General features: G+C 32.4%; 2 protein-coding genes across 5 annotated transcripts; one reads left to right on the top strand and one right to left on the bottom strand.

Annotated features, from left to right (window-relative positions):
- Positions 1-2,030: 2,030 nt before the first annotated feature.
- LOC123897490 (proteasome subunit alpha type-6) lies at positions 2,031-8,988 on the top strand. Of its 4 annotated transcripts, none has more exons than XM_045948151.1 (10): positions 2,031-2,400; positions 3,045-3,150; positions 3,274-3,368; positions 3,454-3,535; positions 4,267-4,363; positions 6,041-6,099; positions 6,245-6,327; positions 7,031-7,126; positions 7,532-7,591; positions 8,660-8,988. In XM_045948151.1, the coding sequence occupies exons 2-10, from the start codon at positions 3,075-3,077 to the stop codon at positions 8,750-8,752; spliced, it is 741 nt and encodes a 246-aa protein (XP_045804107.1). In that variant the 5' UTR covers positions 2,031-2,400; positions 3,045-3,074; the 3' UTR covers positions 8,753-8,988. The 4 variants fall into 4 exon arrangements, with proteins under 4 accessions (XP_045804107.1, XP_045804108.1, XP_045804109.1 ...); XM_045948152.1 differs by having other exon boundaries at positions 2,244-2,400; positions 2,938-3,150; XM_045948153.1 differs by having other exon boundaries at positions 2,247-2,380; positions 3,040-3,150.
- A 2,282-nt stretch (positions 8,989-11,270) lies between these two features.
- Positions 11,271-17,133, bottom strand: LOC123898127 (protein N-terminal asparagine amidohydrolase). Its single transcript, XM_045949015.1, has 9 exons — positions 16,938-17,133; positions 14,977-15,153; positions 14,424-14,488; positions 14,201-14,300; positions 14,039-14,077; positions 13,746-13,937; positions 12,783-12,961; positions 12,233-12,352; positions 11,271-11,791 (listed from the first exon to the last, which is right to left on the bottom strand). The coding sequence occupies exons 1-9, from the start codon at positions 17,001-17,003 to the stop codon at positions 11,686-11,688; spliced, it is 1,044 nt and encodes a 347-aa protein (XP_045804971.1). The 5' UTR covers positions 17,004-17,133; the 3' UTR covers positions 11,271-11,685.

Below are 17,133 nucleotides of genomic sequence, written 5' to 3'. Positions count from 1 at the left end.
TGTTAGCCGCGGCTGGCGCAGCAGATCTTGTGCCTAGCGCAGGCGCGACCCTTTTGACCCATTTTTGCACTATTTGAAGAGAAAAATACCCATTGGAAAGGGGTTACGCATTTTGGAAGCAAAATTGGTCATTGGAGCTTATTGGAAGTGGATTTTAGCAAGGAATTAAGGGTGGAAACACCTCCAAACATCTTGTGATGATTCAATCTTCTTTTCTTCTACCTGTATTTCTTCTCATTGCCATGAATTGGTAAGTTCTTTAGATTGAATTTTTAGGGGATTTGAATTGTATTTTGTTTGAACAATGTGAGATTAATTCTTGATAAATGGATTATGATTTAGCTTTAATCAATCATGTCTCTACGCTTCATGCTTTATGCTTTGCAATTTATCTATCCATTTCCAATAGTTTTGTAATTTTTATTGTTTATCTTTATCCTGTTTAGTTTGTTTTGTCTTCATATGCATGTTACTACCAATACACACAAATTCATGTTCATCTTTGCTTCATTCACCGTATGATTAATTTTTATAGCACTTTTACTTGATGGTTTTTTTAATTGTTTTTTCTTATGCAGTTGTAATGGATGATGAACACATATTTTTATTTCCTTCTTGTTTGGAGGATGTATAAAAAAGATATTATGGTAAATTTTGTATTATTTTGTCCAGTACTTAATATGTTATAAACAAGGTACGGTACAAAACTGCTTGTCCTGTGCAGTGATCATCGAACAGAGTGCAGTACAAAAAGTTGTTATGTAACTCAGTCACTTGTCAAGTACTGTTTTGTCCAGTAACCATTCTTTTATAGATCAAACGCACCCTGATTTTTTTTTCCAGCTTGGATTTACATTTATGCGGGAATTTGTGTCTTATTGACCTTCCTTGTACACGTTAATTAGACATTATTCCGTCCGGTCTTATTTATAAACAAAAGTAAAAAAAAAAAAATTGGCCTTAAATATAAGTAAAAGTTGCCAAAGTCGACTTTATTTAAATGTTATATTCTTCCAAAAGTACCATAATTAATTGTTCTATTTTTTTTAACATGATTGTAGAGTTATAATGCAAATTATAAGGTCATTTTAAGAATTTTAATAAAAATATCACATGAAATTAAGACAAAAACTTACTCCTTAATAAATGTGCGGAAATGAATTTTGGCTTACAAAAGAGGATTGAGGAAATTCTTTAAATATATATTTCACGATATATAGGTAGTGGCTCCAAAAGATAATCATTTTAATACGATTTGAGTGTTTCTTATTCGTCTTTCCTCTATCTTGGCAGAGGATTGAGGGAGTAATGATTATGGCAATTCAAAAACAAATTATTGACCTTGTAAGATTGTTTGTATTTTTATTTATACGCATATGAAATACTCTGTTTATTAGTCAATGATATATGATATAATCGATATACAATTATTTATCGCACGAGCACAATGATTAGTTTTTTTTTTGTCAAGTAGTCTGTTAGCTAAAAAATCCACCTTAAAGGTGAATAAGTGGAGTGTTCCGGGTTCAAACTCGGGCTCCTGCCTATATAATGGGATGTCCATATGGGTCCTCTCAAGTTAAGTGTTTGGATGCATTCGTTTATGTTAATTAACATAATAAACACTGGTCACATCATAAGTGAGATTGAACGAAGCCGACAAATACTTTTCTTTGTTCTGTTTTGCTTTGTTTGGATCAATTTCTTAAAGAATAATGCTAGCAACAAACTCTTTAATAAACACACTCAAACACACTCTCTTTTATTGGTTGAAATTCACATGGGTCCCATAAAAAATATGGACCCATATAACTTTTATGGGACCCATATAAATTTTAACTAATAAAAAAAAAAGTGTGTTAGAGTGTGTTTGTTAAAGAGTGTGTTGCTAGCACTCCTCTTTCTTAAATTAAATTCTCACTATTAAACAATTGGGGAGAAGAATATCTTCTACCCTTAAACACAAACAAAAGCGAAAAGGGTTAAAAGAAACTAATTTGGTTAGTAGAAAAGAAAACTAGTTCTGCTACTTCCATTTGCAAACAGAAAGCAAACGTAGAAGAGATAGAGGTAGAGTTGTGTGTGAAAATATCTAGTTGTTCTCATTTTTAATTTCAAGCGATCTAAACCGTTAATTAGATCTAACGGTAAATTTTATATGCATCACCGATGAAGGACTTAATTGATCCATCACCCTAGAATCCACCTATTTATTTATTTATTTTTGTAAAACCCGATGGTATTGAAAAAAAATAAAATTGAAATCTATAAATCAAAACCCTAAAACAACGAAACTGAAGCAGCTTAGTGAATTGGGAGTCGAACTGATATCAACCCAGTCGGAGTTGTGACAAACTCATCATCATCATCATCATCATCATCATCATCATCATCAACCAGGTTTCTCTTTTCTCTTTTTCCTTTTCGGATTTTTCTTCCTCTTTACCGCGTGAGGATGCGATTCCACCGCGATAGCCACTGCTGCCAAGCGGTGCGATTGACAATATAGATCTGTGCATGATTGTATTTTTTGTTCATCCTGAATATGAGTAATAAATAGATCATTACGGAAAACGAACTGAACTATAGTGGATCTGTTCTATAGAAAGAAAAAAAATTCTTTCATATCACAAAAAGAAATAATTAAGTTTAATGTTATTCATAAAATAGCCTTAGTTATGTTAACAATTTTGCAATTAATTTTGTTGGTTGATAGTTCCAAAATCAATGGAACCAAAACAACGAAAACTTTTTTATATTATAGTCTACAAAGCACAAACACTCCTCGAATTAGTCGGACACAAATACACATGGTTACATTAAATTATGTCATTTTATCAAATTATTATGACTGTGTTTGTCCTCTGTGTCCGTGCTTCATAGGTTATAGTTTCCCAATTTGTTCACAACCTTATGTAGAACACTTTTCTTTGGCAGAAAGCTGAAATCAATACTTTAAGTAGGAGAACCTCATCTTCTTGTTTCTTGTCTTTTCTGAAAGAAAGAAAAATCATTACTTCAGTCTCTTTTCTTGTTGCCACTAGGAATTCCTAAGGTCAAAGTAACCCAAAAACATGAGTCGAGGAAGTGGAGGAGGTTACGATCGTCACATCACTATTTTCTCCCCCGAGGGGCGTCTCTTTCAAGTGGGTACGTAATTTGATCACCTTAGATTCACGAAAATTTCCTATTGTGTTTGTTTTACTTCACTTGTTTGGAAATAGTTGACTAGTTTGGTAGGTTAACTTGTGGAATTTTCAATGTGTTAAACAGAGTATGCTTTCAAGGCTGTTAAGGCTGCAGGGATAACCTCGATTGGTGTCCGAGGAAAGGATTCTGTTTGCGTCGTTACTCAAAAAAAGGTTCCGGTGAGTACAAGAAGTTGACTGTTAGACTTTATTATGCTTTTATGAGTATTTGGGCTGAATGCTTAAGTTGAAATGTTTATTGTAGGACAAGCTCTTGGATCAGACAAGTGTTACACACCTCTTTCCCATCACAAAGTACCTTGGTTTACTGGCAACTGGCATGACAGGTATGTTTTTCGTCGCATGTCTTAATCATTTTGTTGTAGGTCCGTGTATCTATTTTGCATACATTTTCAGTTAAAAATATAGTTCTGGTTTATGTAAATTATATATATATATATATATATATATATATATATATATATATATATATATATATATATATATATATATATATATATATATATATATATAAGATTTGAATAACCTGATTCCATCCTAAAACAGCTTGTCAATTAGTGGGGAAATAACAAGGCAATTATGTTTATATTAGAATGTTTAACGTTCCCCTTGACTGTGGTGGTTTGGGCTATTTGAGATAATTTCTGAAGCCAAACCTATGGTAAAGCCTCACTCATCTATTTTTTATTTGGGGTGTTGATGTTGGTCACGAAATCCAAGCAATTCAATCCAAAGTATGATTAATGATGGGAAAATAGTTCTAGTAGACCTGAATGTTACCATCAAAGTTGTGGGTGCTGCAGCTGCTGCATGCCTATGGCCAACTAGATATATGATTACAGAGTTAGTATATATAGACAATGATATATTGTTTCTCTATCAGTTTAATATGACATATGATAAGATATTTATATTTCAACCTGAGAAACTGAATATTTGCTTATATATATATATATATATATATATATATATATATATATATATATATATATTGAACAAAATATCTTAACATACTAAGCTCACCTTCACTTTGTACTATTGAAACCCTTCTTTCCAGCTGATGCTAGGACACTGGTTCAACAAGCAAGAAATGAAGCAGCCGAGTTTCGCCATAAATATGGATATGAGATGCCTGTTGATGTGTTGGCTAAATGGTAATTCTTTCAGCATCTAATGTATTAAAACAATGCATAAGTTATTGTTACTTTTTGTTCCAAACAGATGTTGTTCACATATTCTGATGTAGAAAACAATATACCTATGACTATTAGCAAGTCATTGGAGCCCCAACTATTGATTACTCAAATGTGGTTCTGACAGGATCCTATAATAAATAATGAAAAGTTATTTCAATAGTAAACATGGCAATTTAACTTTACGGGGGGTGGAGTAGGAGAGAAATTATAAATTTTCTTAGAATCTTAAGCGGTATAAGAAGGCCATATTTGGTATGAATCTTTCAAAAAATATTCCCAGGAAACCAATATTCCTAAGAATGTATTTTCAATCATGTTTCATGACAAAATATTACCAAACGGAAGGGAGGGGTGGGAAATGGAAATCCATGATTTACACGAAGGCGAGAAACTTTCTGCAAACATTTTCAATTTGTCATAATTCCTGTGAAGTTTTTAAGCACATCAAGTGCAATTTTAGCCATTTCCAGGAAATATGATTCCCAAAAAAGCACGATTCCGGATTCCCATGAATTGAAAAGATCCACATATCAAATGCCTCATTTGGGCATGATAATTGAGGGTTGCAAATCGCTTTCTTTTAGTTTTGACTCGTCTCTAGGGGGTAAAAATAAATGTATATCCTCTGCAAGTGTTATTTGATTTTTCATTTTGGTGGCTTTCCCATGCCTTGCAATAATGGAGTCTTGGGTGCCATCCCCTAAACTTCAAATTTTATTCACCAAATAAAAATATAAACCCCTAATTGTATAAATCTTGTAGTAAAGTCAATAGTGTTTGAATTGAGTGGCTTGTACTTTTCTTTTCTCTCTTTGCAGTTATGTGCTTTGCTTGTTAGTTGTTCATGTAATAATGATGTCAAGGTTTTCACCCAGTCACCGGAATAGCGCCAATTATGATTAAATATTTGTAACCGAATGATAGTATACCATATCATTTATTCGGGGCACCTGTAGAGCTTGAGTTCTAGGGATGCTTTAGTTGACTCCCGGAATTCTTGAGAAAGAATGTCAAGTGGTTCCATGGTTCTGGCAGTGTTTTTATTATAGTACTATCATTAGTTGTTCTTCATAAATTATCATCTTTTTGCTTTCGATTTCATTACCGGGTATGGATGCATTGTATTATCATTGGTTAGTCTGTTCTATTCTATTAGGATTCACTTTTACAATCTCTAAAAGGAGTGTCAAAGAGGTCTATGTAACGTAACATGGCTGCTCGCTCAAACATTTGAAACCGCAACATTATTTTTGTCTATGCTGTTATATGTTTTTCTTTGGATTATGAAATAGTTATATAAAATGTGCTAAATAAAAAATTTCTTCTGGCAAGTGGCATGGCACTGTTAGATCAGTCAGTTTCTATGTCTGCCAGTTTCTATCAGGCACCTCCTGAAAAAACCCGTGCATAATCAGGACATATTTCGAACAATTGAGCACCATGAATGTGCTTCTTGGCTACTGCAACTACAGTAATTATTTTTAAAAAATTCACACCATGCTCACAGATTGCAATAACCTGATTATTATAATTTTAACTTTTGTCAACAGGACTTTACATCTTTTAGGCTTTTACAATTTGTCGATAATTTTTTTTTTTGTTGTATCTGACTTTTGTATTCTTTTACACTAACAGGATTGCAGACAAATCACAAGTCTATACTCAACATGCTTATATGAGACCACTTGGAGTAGGTAAATTTTTCTTAGCCTTTTCACTGCAATCTCGGACGAATGATTATATAACTAGTCTTGTATGATGTTTTATAATTCAAATATGTACTGTCATTATTGATATCATTTTCTCTTTCTATGATTTCAAATCTATCGTGCTGCAAAGTTGCCATGGTCTTGGGTATTGATGACGAAAATGGACCTCAGCTTTACAAATGTGACCCCGCCGGTCATTACTTTGGTCACAAGGTACATAGGAGATCATATCTTCTTTGATCAACGTCAATGTTTTTCTTCTGTGCATACGATAATTTCTTGCTCACAATAATTTAATTGCATAAAAATTTACGATTTTCTTTTCAATATAATTTTACTACCTTAAAAGTTGATCGCATACTTTAGAAATTGAAATATGACATTTCAATTTTCAACCATTGATAAGAAAATTAGCACTTGATATTCTAATTTCTAACATATCCATGATTTGTTATGTATGTTTATGTCGCTGATTTTATTTTTAAGATTGCTTTACTTTTCTAAATTGAATTGCGGATTTTAAAGGAGCTATTATCTATCATAATATCTTATGCATTGTGAACTACTATTATTATAATCATAAAATAGTAAAGGGGGTTGTGAATGACTAAAGCAAGTTTTAGAGCTTATATTAAAATAGTTTAACCTCTCTGATTATAGAAATAGTTTATATACAAGTGGATATATGATAAATACTTATCTAATGAGTGGCTAATTTAAATCTTTACCCGGATAACAACTATAGATAGTGATGCATATGCATATTAAATTTGAACCTCTAATGCTTTGAAAGTAAGGAACACTGTTCCTTGTTTCATCGTTACTTCACATGTTCAGGATCTGTTTGTGTAATTATATGCACTCGTAGACAGAAATCAAATGTTTGTTTTCTAAGATTTTATTATGATGTACTCAGGCCACAAGTGCTGGATCGAAGGATCAAGAGGCAATTAATTTCTTGGAAAAGAAGATGAAGAACGACCCTTCATTTACCTATGACGAGACAGTTCAGGTAACATTTTTGCTTTTTATTTCCCTCTTGATTTTTCACATTATTTCATTGACAGTCTTTTAGGCTTAGCTGTTTTTTTGGTAGGAAACAAAGGAGACTACTATGTTCTTAGTTGTCATTGAGAACTTGCGTGCTTTCAAGGATATATTTAAACATGTTGAACATTTTTTTCCATCTATTGAGGATAATAAACAATAAAAATTTTTTTATCCCGTTTCTGGCCAACTAATTTAAAATGTTTCTTATTAAGTATTTACTATGCCTTTTGCAAAAAATAAAATTGTATTTACTATGCTATTATTATTATTATGTTTATTATGTCGAGTGCATATCAATTTTGTCTAAAAGTTACTTGATCATGCTTTTAAGGTTCTAATTATATGTTCTCTCTGCTTTTGTATTCAGACTGCAATTTCTGCCTTGCAATCAGTTCTTCAAGAGGATTTTAAGGCCACTGAGATTGAGGTAGAATTTCATTTTTAAATGCTCAAATACCTTTGTGACACCATCATTGTTCATTGAAATTTAGTAAATTAAGTCTGTATTTTAATTATCTAAGGATTTCATTCTTGTCTAGTCCCTGAAGTGCCAAATAATTTATTATCTTCAATTGTAGATTATTTGCAGCTACTTATTCCTTCTCATCTAACTATAGCCATGCAGTTTTTATACTTGCATGGGTACTATGATCTTTGTCTCTACACCTACATTTTGAAAAGCACTTGTACTCTGACTCGTATCAGTGTAGGTTGCACTTTTAATACCCTACCTTCTGGATACCTAACTATTACTTGCATTGTAATTAACTATGACAAATTATCATAAAAAAAGAGTATTGGTTAACAGTCCAACTAAAAAATATATTCAAAGACCTTTCAGACTAATCATTGGACCATTTAAAACTAAACTATTTAACAAGATTAAAATACAACAAGCTTATTAAATACAATGCATAATATTATTTTTTAATATTGATTAAATGTTACAACAAACTTCTAGATCAATTTCATAAACATGCATTTATGTTATTTTCAAAGTTAATATTAAAACTATGTAGTAATATATAATAATTATTACTGGTATTATAATGGGATGTGTGTACTAAGGTACCTACACCAGCACTCGCTCATTTTAGCGATTAATTACTTTTTAATCATCAAGCGAGCAATTACCCTTACCCATTGTGGATTATATTAGCATGTCACTATAGGGTCCATTAGTCATTTTTCATTGTCATCCCTATATGATAGTCTATAATCTAATTTCTGTTCCTGTCATGTTGCACGTCGTTGTTGATTGATTACAGGGCATACTTTTTGTGGATGATTAATAACTAATATAAGTATTGGTTTGTTTTTCGTGCAATGTATTGTAATTTTTAGCTGTTCTACAATAAGATTCTTTAGTTATTTTAAAATTACATAGTTGCTGTGGCACATATCACTGTTGAAATTTTTGTGGAATGATTAAAATTTGTAACAAGTGCTTTTCACCAGGATTTTAATGTAAATTGTTGTATTTTGCTTTTTATAGGTTGGAGTGGTGCAAAATGACAAACCAGAGTTTAGAGTTTTGACCACCGAGGAAATTGATGAACACTTGACTGCCATCAGCGAGCGTGATTGAGTTCTTAATACTGATGTTAGATTATATCATTTACTTGTTGTCTGAGATCACTAAATCAATATGTCCTTTTGTTATATTTGAGTATCTACTTACTCAATACTGATGTTGAACATTGTATTTATGTTTCTATTACGAATTGGAGCTTGCCGATCAATCATGTTTCCTCTTGTATCCCTGAATTGTCCAACCCATGTGTGGGAAAAAATTGAGCAAAGCTGGTTCAATCTTTTGTCTGATTGCGTTATCTGTTATACATCATGGTCGATTTAGAAATTTGTCAACAAAATTAGATACTGTAACTGTAATATTCCCATGTAATCTTCAATTTCATTCTCAAATTTTTAAATTTTGATTAAAAAAGGGCTTTGGCAAAAATGGAAGAGTTGGACAAGTGGTGCACTGTGCACCAGTTGTCAATAACTCTAACGAATACTAATTTTATAAAATTCACAGTTGGATAGAAAATTTATATTGTATAGATCATTTATATAAATTTTAAAAAAAATTGAAAATCATTTGATATGTTATTGAGATTTATCAAGATTAACGGTTTATGAATTTTTATTAAATACTGTTAATTTTGGTAGGTTCTAATAACACATCAAATGATTTTTAATTTTTTTTTAAAAATTTATATGGACTATTTATGCAATATCTTCTACTATATAACAAGATAAGATACATATGAAATTTCCAATTTGCCCCTTTTTCATTTTTGACACATAATTAATTTAGGGTTATTTTGTGTCTTTATTAAAAAAAGTTAGTGGAAAAATGCTAAAAAATTTCTCATCAAGATTCGAACCCTTAACCTTTTAGTTACAATTCTTATTACATTTACCACTAAATCATATAAATTAATTTGTTACATTTTTGGAACCAACATATAATTAATATGAGTTAAATGCCCAATGTAACCACAAAACTCCACTTTATTTGTTACTTCTCCCACAATTTTTTTCTTTTTATCTAAAAATCCAATCAAATTTTTTGTGTGTAAAAAAAATAGATAACATAAGGTTGGACAGGGCGATGGCTAGTACAAGTTGGCTCCATCTTTTTCCTAATGTGAGGTTATCTAACCTTTTAGCCTCAAATTCAAACCATAGTCCGATATTGTTGCAATGTACTCATTCTTTTAGATCTCGGTTCAATGGTTCTTTTCGCTTTGAGAATAGTTGGTTGAGAGAACCCGATTTAGAGGAGGTAGTGCTTGATGGCTGGGGCGTTCACGAGAATATTGAGGTGGTGGACCGTGTAGCTAGATGCGCTAATAGACTACAAAGATGGGGAAACATAAAAAGGTGAAATTTAAGGAGGAAATAGATGAATGTGTAAGAGAGATGACAGTGTTAAGGGGAAACCAGGGGGAGGAGGAAGGCAAACGATATCAGGAGATTCATGACCGACATGCTCTTCTGATGGTTCAAGAAGAGGACTATTGGAAACAACGCACGAAGATGCATTGGCTTAAAGGTGATATGAATACTAGTTTTTTCCATAAGTCGACAACTGCTCGTCACAAGAAAAAAGAAGGTTAGTAAACTTGTCGATGAAGGCGGCACCGAGGTTCATACTCAAGAGGAGCTTTGTGGGGTAGCGAAACAATATTTTTATGCTCTTTTTAAGTCTAAGAATGGCGAACAGGAACCGGTCCTTAATCTAATCCAGAGGCGTGTGACAGATGAGGATAATATCTACCTTGTAGAGCCTATTACAAAGGTTGAAATTCAACAAGCTTTGTTTTAGATGCATTCGGATAAATCCCCAGGGCCTGATGGATTTAATCTAGCTTTTTATCAGAGGTTCTGGGAGCAATGTGGTGATGATATTTTTTTGGCAGCATCTAACTGGTTGGAGTGGGGGTACTCCCCCACGAGTCTTAACGAAACAAACATTTGTCTCATTCCTAAATGTGACAATCCGATGTCTATGAAAGACCTGCGTCCTATATCTCTCTGTAACGTCCTCTATAAGATGATATCTAAAGTGCTTGCTAATAGGTTGAAGATTTATCTCGATAAGTGTGTTTCCCAGGAGCAGTCAACATTTTTGGATGGTAGATTGATTCTTGATAATGCTCTTATTGCCATCAATGTGATTCATGCTTTGAAGAGAAAAACTACCGGGCACAGAGGTGAGTTAACACTAAAGATTGATGTTAGCAAAACTTATGATAAGGTGGACTACATTAGAAATCTGGTGTATAAAAGCGATCCACTAGTGAACCACTTGTTTGATGGTTCAGTTTAGATGCCACACAATTATATACCTTATTACACCTTTCATAAGAGAAATGGGAAAATCAAAACTTGTGGAAGGTGTTCCACATTATTAGTGAATGATTTAACATGACAAATTCTTGTGATGCATTAGGTAACGTAGGATCAGCATCTCATACTTGCCACTAATGTATGATAAAAAATGATTGGGATGACACAATTTGGCTATTGCTAGGAGGAATGTTGTGAGATTCATCATGAGTGGTTATAACCAACCCACAATTGCTATGAACATGTTTTTATTGAACAGACTCTGCACTATGATTGCTATTTCAAGCTCCTTCAATCAACACTGCAAAAATTTACGAACCATTATTGAAGCTCCTTAAAATGTAAGAAGAAAGAAGCATTGAAGACGGTCTAAGAGGAGGTGTGAGGTGACCTGTCAATGCAGTCTTATATTTTACTATTGACAGTCTTATATTTCACTCGTAACTACTATGATCATATTATAAACTCAAAATTCAAATGTTCAGGAAAACTTTATTAATTCCCTTAAGATCTGCAGTTTCCTAATTGGCTAAAATGCATTTTCAGCATAGAAAGCTTGATGCATGCTACCGGATAGCATGTGAGCAAATGTCCCTTTTGAGACGAGACAAACTTCATTCATGTCTTGAATAATGTTAGCCAAGTAACGATAAAACATCATCAACACTTTTTCCACCTTCCATCAGCACTCCTTGTAAAAATGCGAGGTTGCTTCTTGGGAAAGGTTTCCATCCAATGTGGATGCTCAATCAAGTAGTTCCACTGCCTGAAGATGGACAAGGTGATCATTATTTCATACAATTTTCAATTAAAAATGAAGTTCTCGAAAACAATATCTATATTTAGATCTCATTTTATTTTATTATTCTGCTAGTACTCATGCATAAAAACGAGCAAATGATTATAATCCTGCAAAAACTCCATGGCTTCTACCAAGTAATATACCAAAGAAGAAAATCAGATCCATAAATATGTGATGTGAAAATAGCTACTCAAAATTTATTCCATAGAAATTAAAAGTATAAATCTGACTGTTAATTAGGTATTAGAGCCTGTCTTTGGAAGCATGTTACCCTTGGAACATTTATATACAATGGATTATTTACAATAACATAAAGTAATAATGCTAAAAACTTTGTTATCAAACACATCAAACACTGAACTTTTAAATAAGATAATATTAAATCAAAACTAATCAAAATTTTACCTTCTTAAATTATCCACAAAATCTGGGCCCTCAGCAGTAGGCGAGGTAGAACAGATTGAAAGAATTTCTGAATCAGAATAATGCTGAAGTGACAAAGCAATTTGATATTGGCGCCGAGTCCTAAATAAGATGGGGCCACAAAGCATCAGTATATCAGAATATAAAAAAGGATTTCGTTCAACGATATATAAAGATCAGCAATAAGGAAAAATACATCATACATTGGATGGAAAAAAAATTCACCAATGTGAAGACCTAGCACAATTTATTAATGGATAATAAAGCTCTTCGAAGAACTTATATGATAAACGATTAAGTAAGTTGTTTATTAAAACATGACCTTAGAACAAGGTGTATCCACCTTTCATATAAGGGAATGTACAACATACTTGCATTGCATGCTTTTTTCAGATTGACAAACAATTACATGCTCACTTTAGGGAAATTACACTTTAAAGAAGTGTTTTTATTATTCAATCTTATTTCAGTATTGTGCTCGTATGTATTTTTTCCTTGTCGGTTAGAAGAACAATTTACGAAACCTCATTACCAGGAACAAGGAGCAATTTTGAAGCAGTCGGTAGCAGTGTCATATGTCGCTAGCAACTTCCCATTCCAACTAGTATCTTCATAAGAAGCAGAAACTCGTATTCTTCTGACAATTTCATCTGGGCATCTAGAACTTCTATCAAAACATGCAGGGATGACAGTTCCTGTTGCAGTCTCCACCTGTAATGGTGAATAGGATGTAATGTAAGAAGCCCAGAAACATTGTAAGATATGACAGGACACATATGTAGGGATACGGTGGGATGTAATAAATAAGAATCCCATTTAATGGTTTGAAAATGTTGTATAGAATTTTATAATACAGAAAATGTTATCCAGTTATAAGCAGTTCGAAAGTTTAACTTGTGTTTTGACCCAGCTCAAGTTATTTTATATTTTATCAAAATTAGTATGTTATTAACTAATACATCCAAACAAATTCATTAGTGGTAGAAAGAAATACACGCTCATATGTTGATCACTAAAGTTTTCAATTAATAGTTCGAATTATTATGCATCGATTGATATAACATAAATTTTAGAAATGACAGAACAAAATTAAGATTTTCATTGATGAATGATGATGTATGTGGATAATATTTAGCATATAATTATATTATTTTACAAATTTTAAGATATTGTAGAATAATCAATTATCTGATCATGGAAGCAATTTATGAGCTGTTTCAATATATTATAAAAGGTTATTAGTCTTATTGTTAGGGGGCTTAGGCTTATACATAATTCTTAGTATCAATACTAGTACTAGCTTAAGGTAACGTAACAATGCAATCAATTATATTTTCAGTTTATGATCTTTATCCGTCTTTCTCATCCAACCCGAGCAGTCAAACCTATGATTCCTTAATAAGTATATATGTTTTGTAATGATGGAAAGTAAGAGGTTTATCAAATATTGTATATGAACAAGCTGAAATGAGAATATTTAAAAGCAAAAACTAACCACAAATCCATTAAAAATAGGATAAGTGTTTCCTTCAGAATCCCTTTTGGTATTATGTCCAAGAACACAGGTAGTTCGAATGTGAAACTTCTCCTCTCTTGACCATAAAGTGTGAACAATCTTTGAGCACAAAGGAAGGGAATAACTATCCAAATCTGCATCACTTTCTGACACATCGCCACCATTATCATGCTGCACAAAAGGTCACAACATATTCAACTTGAATCATTCAGTCTCTGAGCGGAAACTACAAATTGAAAATTCACTATCAAAGCATAAGACCCTGGTCAGACTTGTGGTGAGACTTCTTCAAAACCTCCAATTAGATGCACCTACATTTTTATCAATAAAGCAAATGTTTTACATCAGAAAATATGTTAGATAAAAGGAGTAATTAAACTACCAAATGACAAACTAAATCCCTATAGTAGAGAAACAAAGAATATGAAAAGCACATCAAACTCAGTCTCCAAACTGCCGTCAACAAGTAGTGATAACATTTGAGAGAGGCCTGTTTCTACAACCTTTGGTGAATCCATATGGGAAACCGATGTCCTGCCGTATCAAATTAAAAATGATAAAATAAGTAATTGAAATTTGAAAACCAGTGGAAGAATCTGTAAAACTTGAAATACAGTAGACTTTTAATCTATATATTAACTAATTCTCAATCCTTACATTCCATTCTTTGGGTTTCGAATAACAACTCCTACACACGTTGTCGCTTCATCAGTGCCAACAAACTATTGATGCATGGGAAGGAGGAAAAAAAAGCAGATAAATACAATGTCACTGAAGAATTGTCAGACATGGTACAACTGATTGAATTTGAAACGTAAAACTTGCTAACATAATTAAAAAAGTAATGGCATGGAGTTATTGATTTAATTTGGAAGTTAGAAAATGATTTAAAACATCATATTTTAAAGAGTCTCCTAGGATTTTGCTCATTCTTCTGTAAAAGTTTCTCTAACAAAAACGAATGCCAACAGGTAACAGAAATTCCAAGGTTATGTCACTCACAAACACAATCTAATCAAGTATGAAGTAATTGCATGCAAAAGATTAATAGTTGCATGCTACAATGAAGTACAGACCAACTTAAAACTAAATATACAACTAAACATGCATCATCTCTTATGTATCACTAAAGAAAAAATAAAATATTTACTCTCGAAATAATATTAGATATAAGCTTAACAGCATTACAAAGGGTCAAAAAGTTGCGTACATTGACAAATGCTGGATCAACAGTAGCATATTCTCTTTGGAATAAATAAACCCATTTTGATCTCTCTGGAGTAGACTCCTCAGATGCCGAGAACTTCCTCTCTGGATTTTCCTTCAAAGAGCTTGAGGCAGATACCAGAATGGGATTTTTCAACAAAGCAAGTAGAATATCTACTCCCTGTTCATAAGCACATAAAGCTAGATCTTTTCACATGTTTATCCAATGATTCTAAAATCAGATATTTAGGGTCTGTTTGATTCCCTTCTCAAAAACAGTTTTTTAGTTTTTAAAAATTAAAAACTAAAAAACTTGATTGGTAATCCAATTTTACGAAAGTGCTTTCAAAAATTGTTTTCTGTGTATCAGTTTTTAAAACTGAAAAAGTAAAACAGGTTTAAGGAGTTTTGCTTTTATCTTTTTAAAAACAGTTTTCTAAAATACATTTATAAACCACATTTTAAAAACTAAAAACCAAAATTGTTTCAAACAGGCTCTTAGTTTCACGACAAACCCCTGATTCACCATTATGCAGCCAATAACTCACAAGAGCTATTTATTGGCAGTGTTGTCAATCATGCATTGTGGAAAATAGTGGTTTGTTCAAGTTCTGCCACACTATAATGATGTTATAGCGCCACAATAGCAATCATCTGACAACACTTTATACTAATAGCGCATTGCGGAACAATAGCAATTTGTTCAAATTTCACTCTGCTATAGAAGCCGCTATTTGACAATTTTGTTCATTGGCATAACATGAGTAATAATCAGTGACATCACTGCAAGCTTTCTGTAATTCCTTTCCTTCGAGGCGTAGGTTAGCATTTTTTAGTAAGTGGCAATTTTTAGATTTTATTCTCAGTAAAACTCATTGAATCAGCCACATCCTTAAATAAAAAAAAAGTTATATAATCAGAAAGCTTCTTCTCAATCACGTAAGCTATTGAAATTTGAAAAAGTTACCTAGTTAACTCTCTACAATGACTTGAATGAACCCTTCACCACTAAAGTGATGAAAACAAAAATAGAAAAATTCATATTAATTATGAATTAATAAGCATGTAAAAGATTTAAATCCTCAGTTACAATCCTTGATATTTTGGAAAATTGTAGCCAAATACGCCTTATGTTGTCGCCACAATTGAGGTCGGGCATCGACATTAAAATCTTAATGCCACGACCGCAATCGTAGTCACAGATTAAAAGCTTTGGGCACATGTAATAAAACCAAAACCAAACAAGCTCATCATTTCTAGAATACTCTCTTTTTGGTAAAAAATTAGTTGTTTTGTTGACCTATGAATATGAAATGACATAAAAAATGTTTAATTGATATTTTTTCTTTTCAATTAAGATAGCAAAAAAAATATAAGCTATAAGCTACCTGAATTAGCTTTTTGACAAAAAAAGAAAAGAAAAAGCTATAAGGTAGTAAAAAAAAGCTACCTGAATTAGCTTATTAAAAACACTATAAGGTAGTAAAAAATAGCTATAAGCTTCTGAGAGATCTTTTTAATTATATAAGCTTATAATGTTTTGCCAAACAGAGCCATAATATAGGTTGCAGAAAAATTGCAGTTAGTTTTTGTACTTGGTTACTTCTCCCTTTGGGGGTTTGTCAGTATTTCTCTATTGCGCTTACTCATTTTGTGATGTACTAATATATATTCCTTTCAATTTAAAATAGCAAATAACAGGTTTGATCCCCGCAACTGCGCGCGATCAAGAGAGGGCTAAAACTATTTGATGTCAGAAGTCCAAACCAGATTTAACTGGCTGCGAAAAAAAAGAAAAAAAAAAAAAGCAAATAGCAACGTAAAATCGAATATTATTTGTTTACAATTTTTTGTTGTTTATGATGAATAGGGAAAAACAGGTACCTAATAAATGAAGAAATTTGGATTTGCAACTGGAATGTGGAAATTTGCAAGGGAAGAGGAAAAGTGGAAGAAAGAACTGACCTGAGAATGGGATGTGGACGTTGAAGATGAATGGGTAGAGAATGGAAGGCCATCAATCAATATCATGATTTAGGGTAGAGAATGGAATGGGTAGATGAATGGGGAGAGAATAGAATGAGAGAAGAAAATGATGGATGGGGTTTGGTTTGGCGTTGAAAATAAGCTTCTTCAACAGCTGCATGTGCTGCGCTCACTA

This window comes from Trifolium pratense, linkage group LG7 (assembly GCF_020283565.1).
Source record: "Trifolium pratense cultivar HEN17-A07 linkage group LG7, ARS_RC_1.1, whole genome shotgun sequence".
Taxonomy (NCBI): domain Eukaryota; kingdom Viridiplantae; phylum Streptophyta; class Magnoliopsida; order Fabales; family Fabaceae; genus Trifolium; species Trifolium pratense.
This window is presented reverse-complemented; position numbering and strand designations above follow the sequence as displayed.

Excerpts from the sequence above, each read along its gene's own strand:
- LOC123897490 (XM_045948151.1), top strand. The coding sequence starts at position 3,075 with ATGAGTCGAGGAAGTGGAGGAGGTTACGATCGTCACATCACTATTTTC. Across the intron at positions 6,100-6,244 it reads TATGAGACCACTTGGAGTAG|TTGCCATGGTCTTGGGTATT; the intron begins GTAAATTTTTCT and ends CGTGCTGCAAAG. Across the intron at positions 7,592-8,659 it reads TTAAGGCCACTGAGATTGAG|GTTGGAGTGGTGCAAAATGA; the intron begins GTAGAATTTCAT and ends TGCTTTTTATAG.
- LOC123898127 (XM_045949015.1), bottom strand. The coding sequence starts at position 17,003 with ATGATATTGATTGATGGCCTTCCATTCTCTACCCATTCATCTTCAACG. Across the intron at positions 15,154-16,937 it reads CGTCCACATCCCATTCTCAG|GGAGTAGATATTCTACTTGC; the intron begins GTCAGTTCTTTC and ends GCTTATGAACAG. Across the intron at positions 14,301-14,423 it reads CGAAACCCAAAGAATGGAAT|GACATCGGTTTCCCATATGG; the intron begins GTAAGGATTGAG and ends TTGATACGGCAG.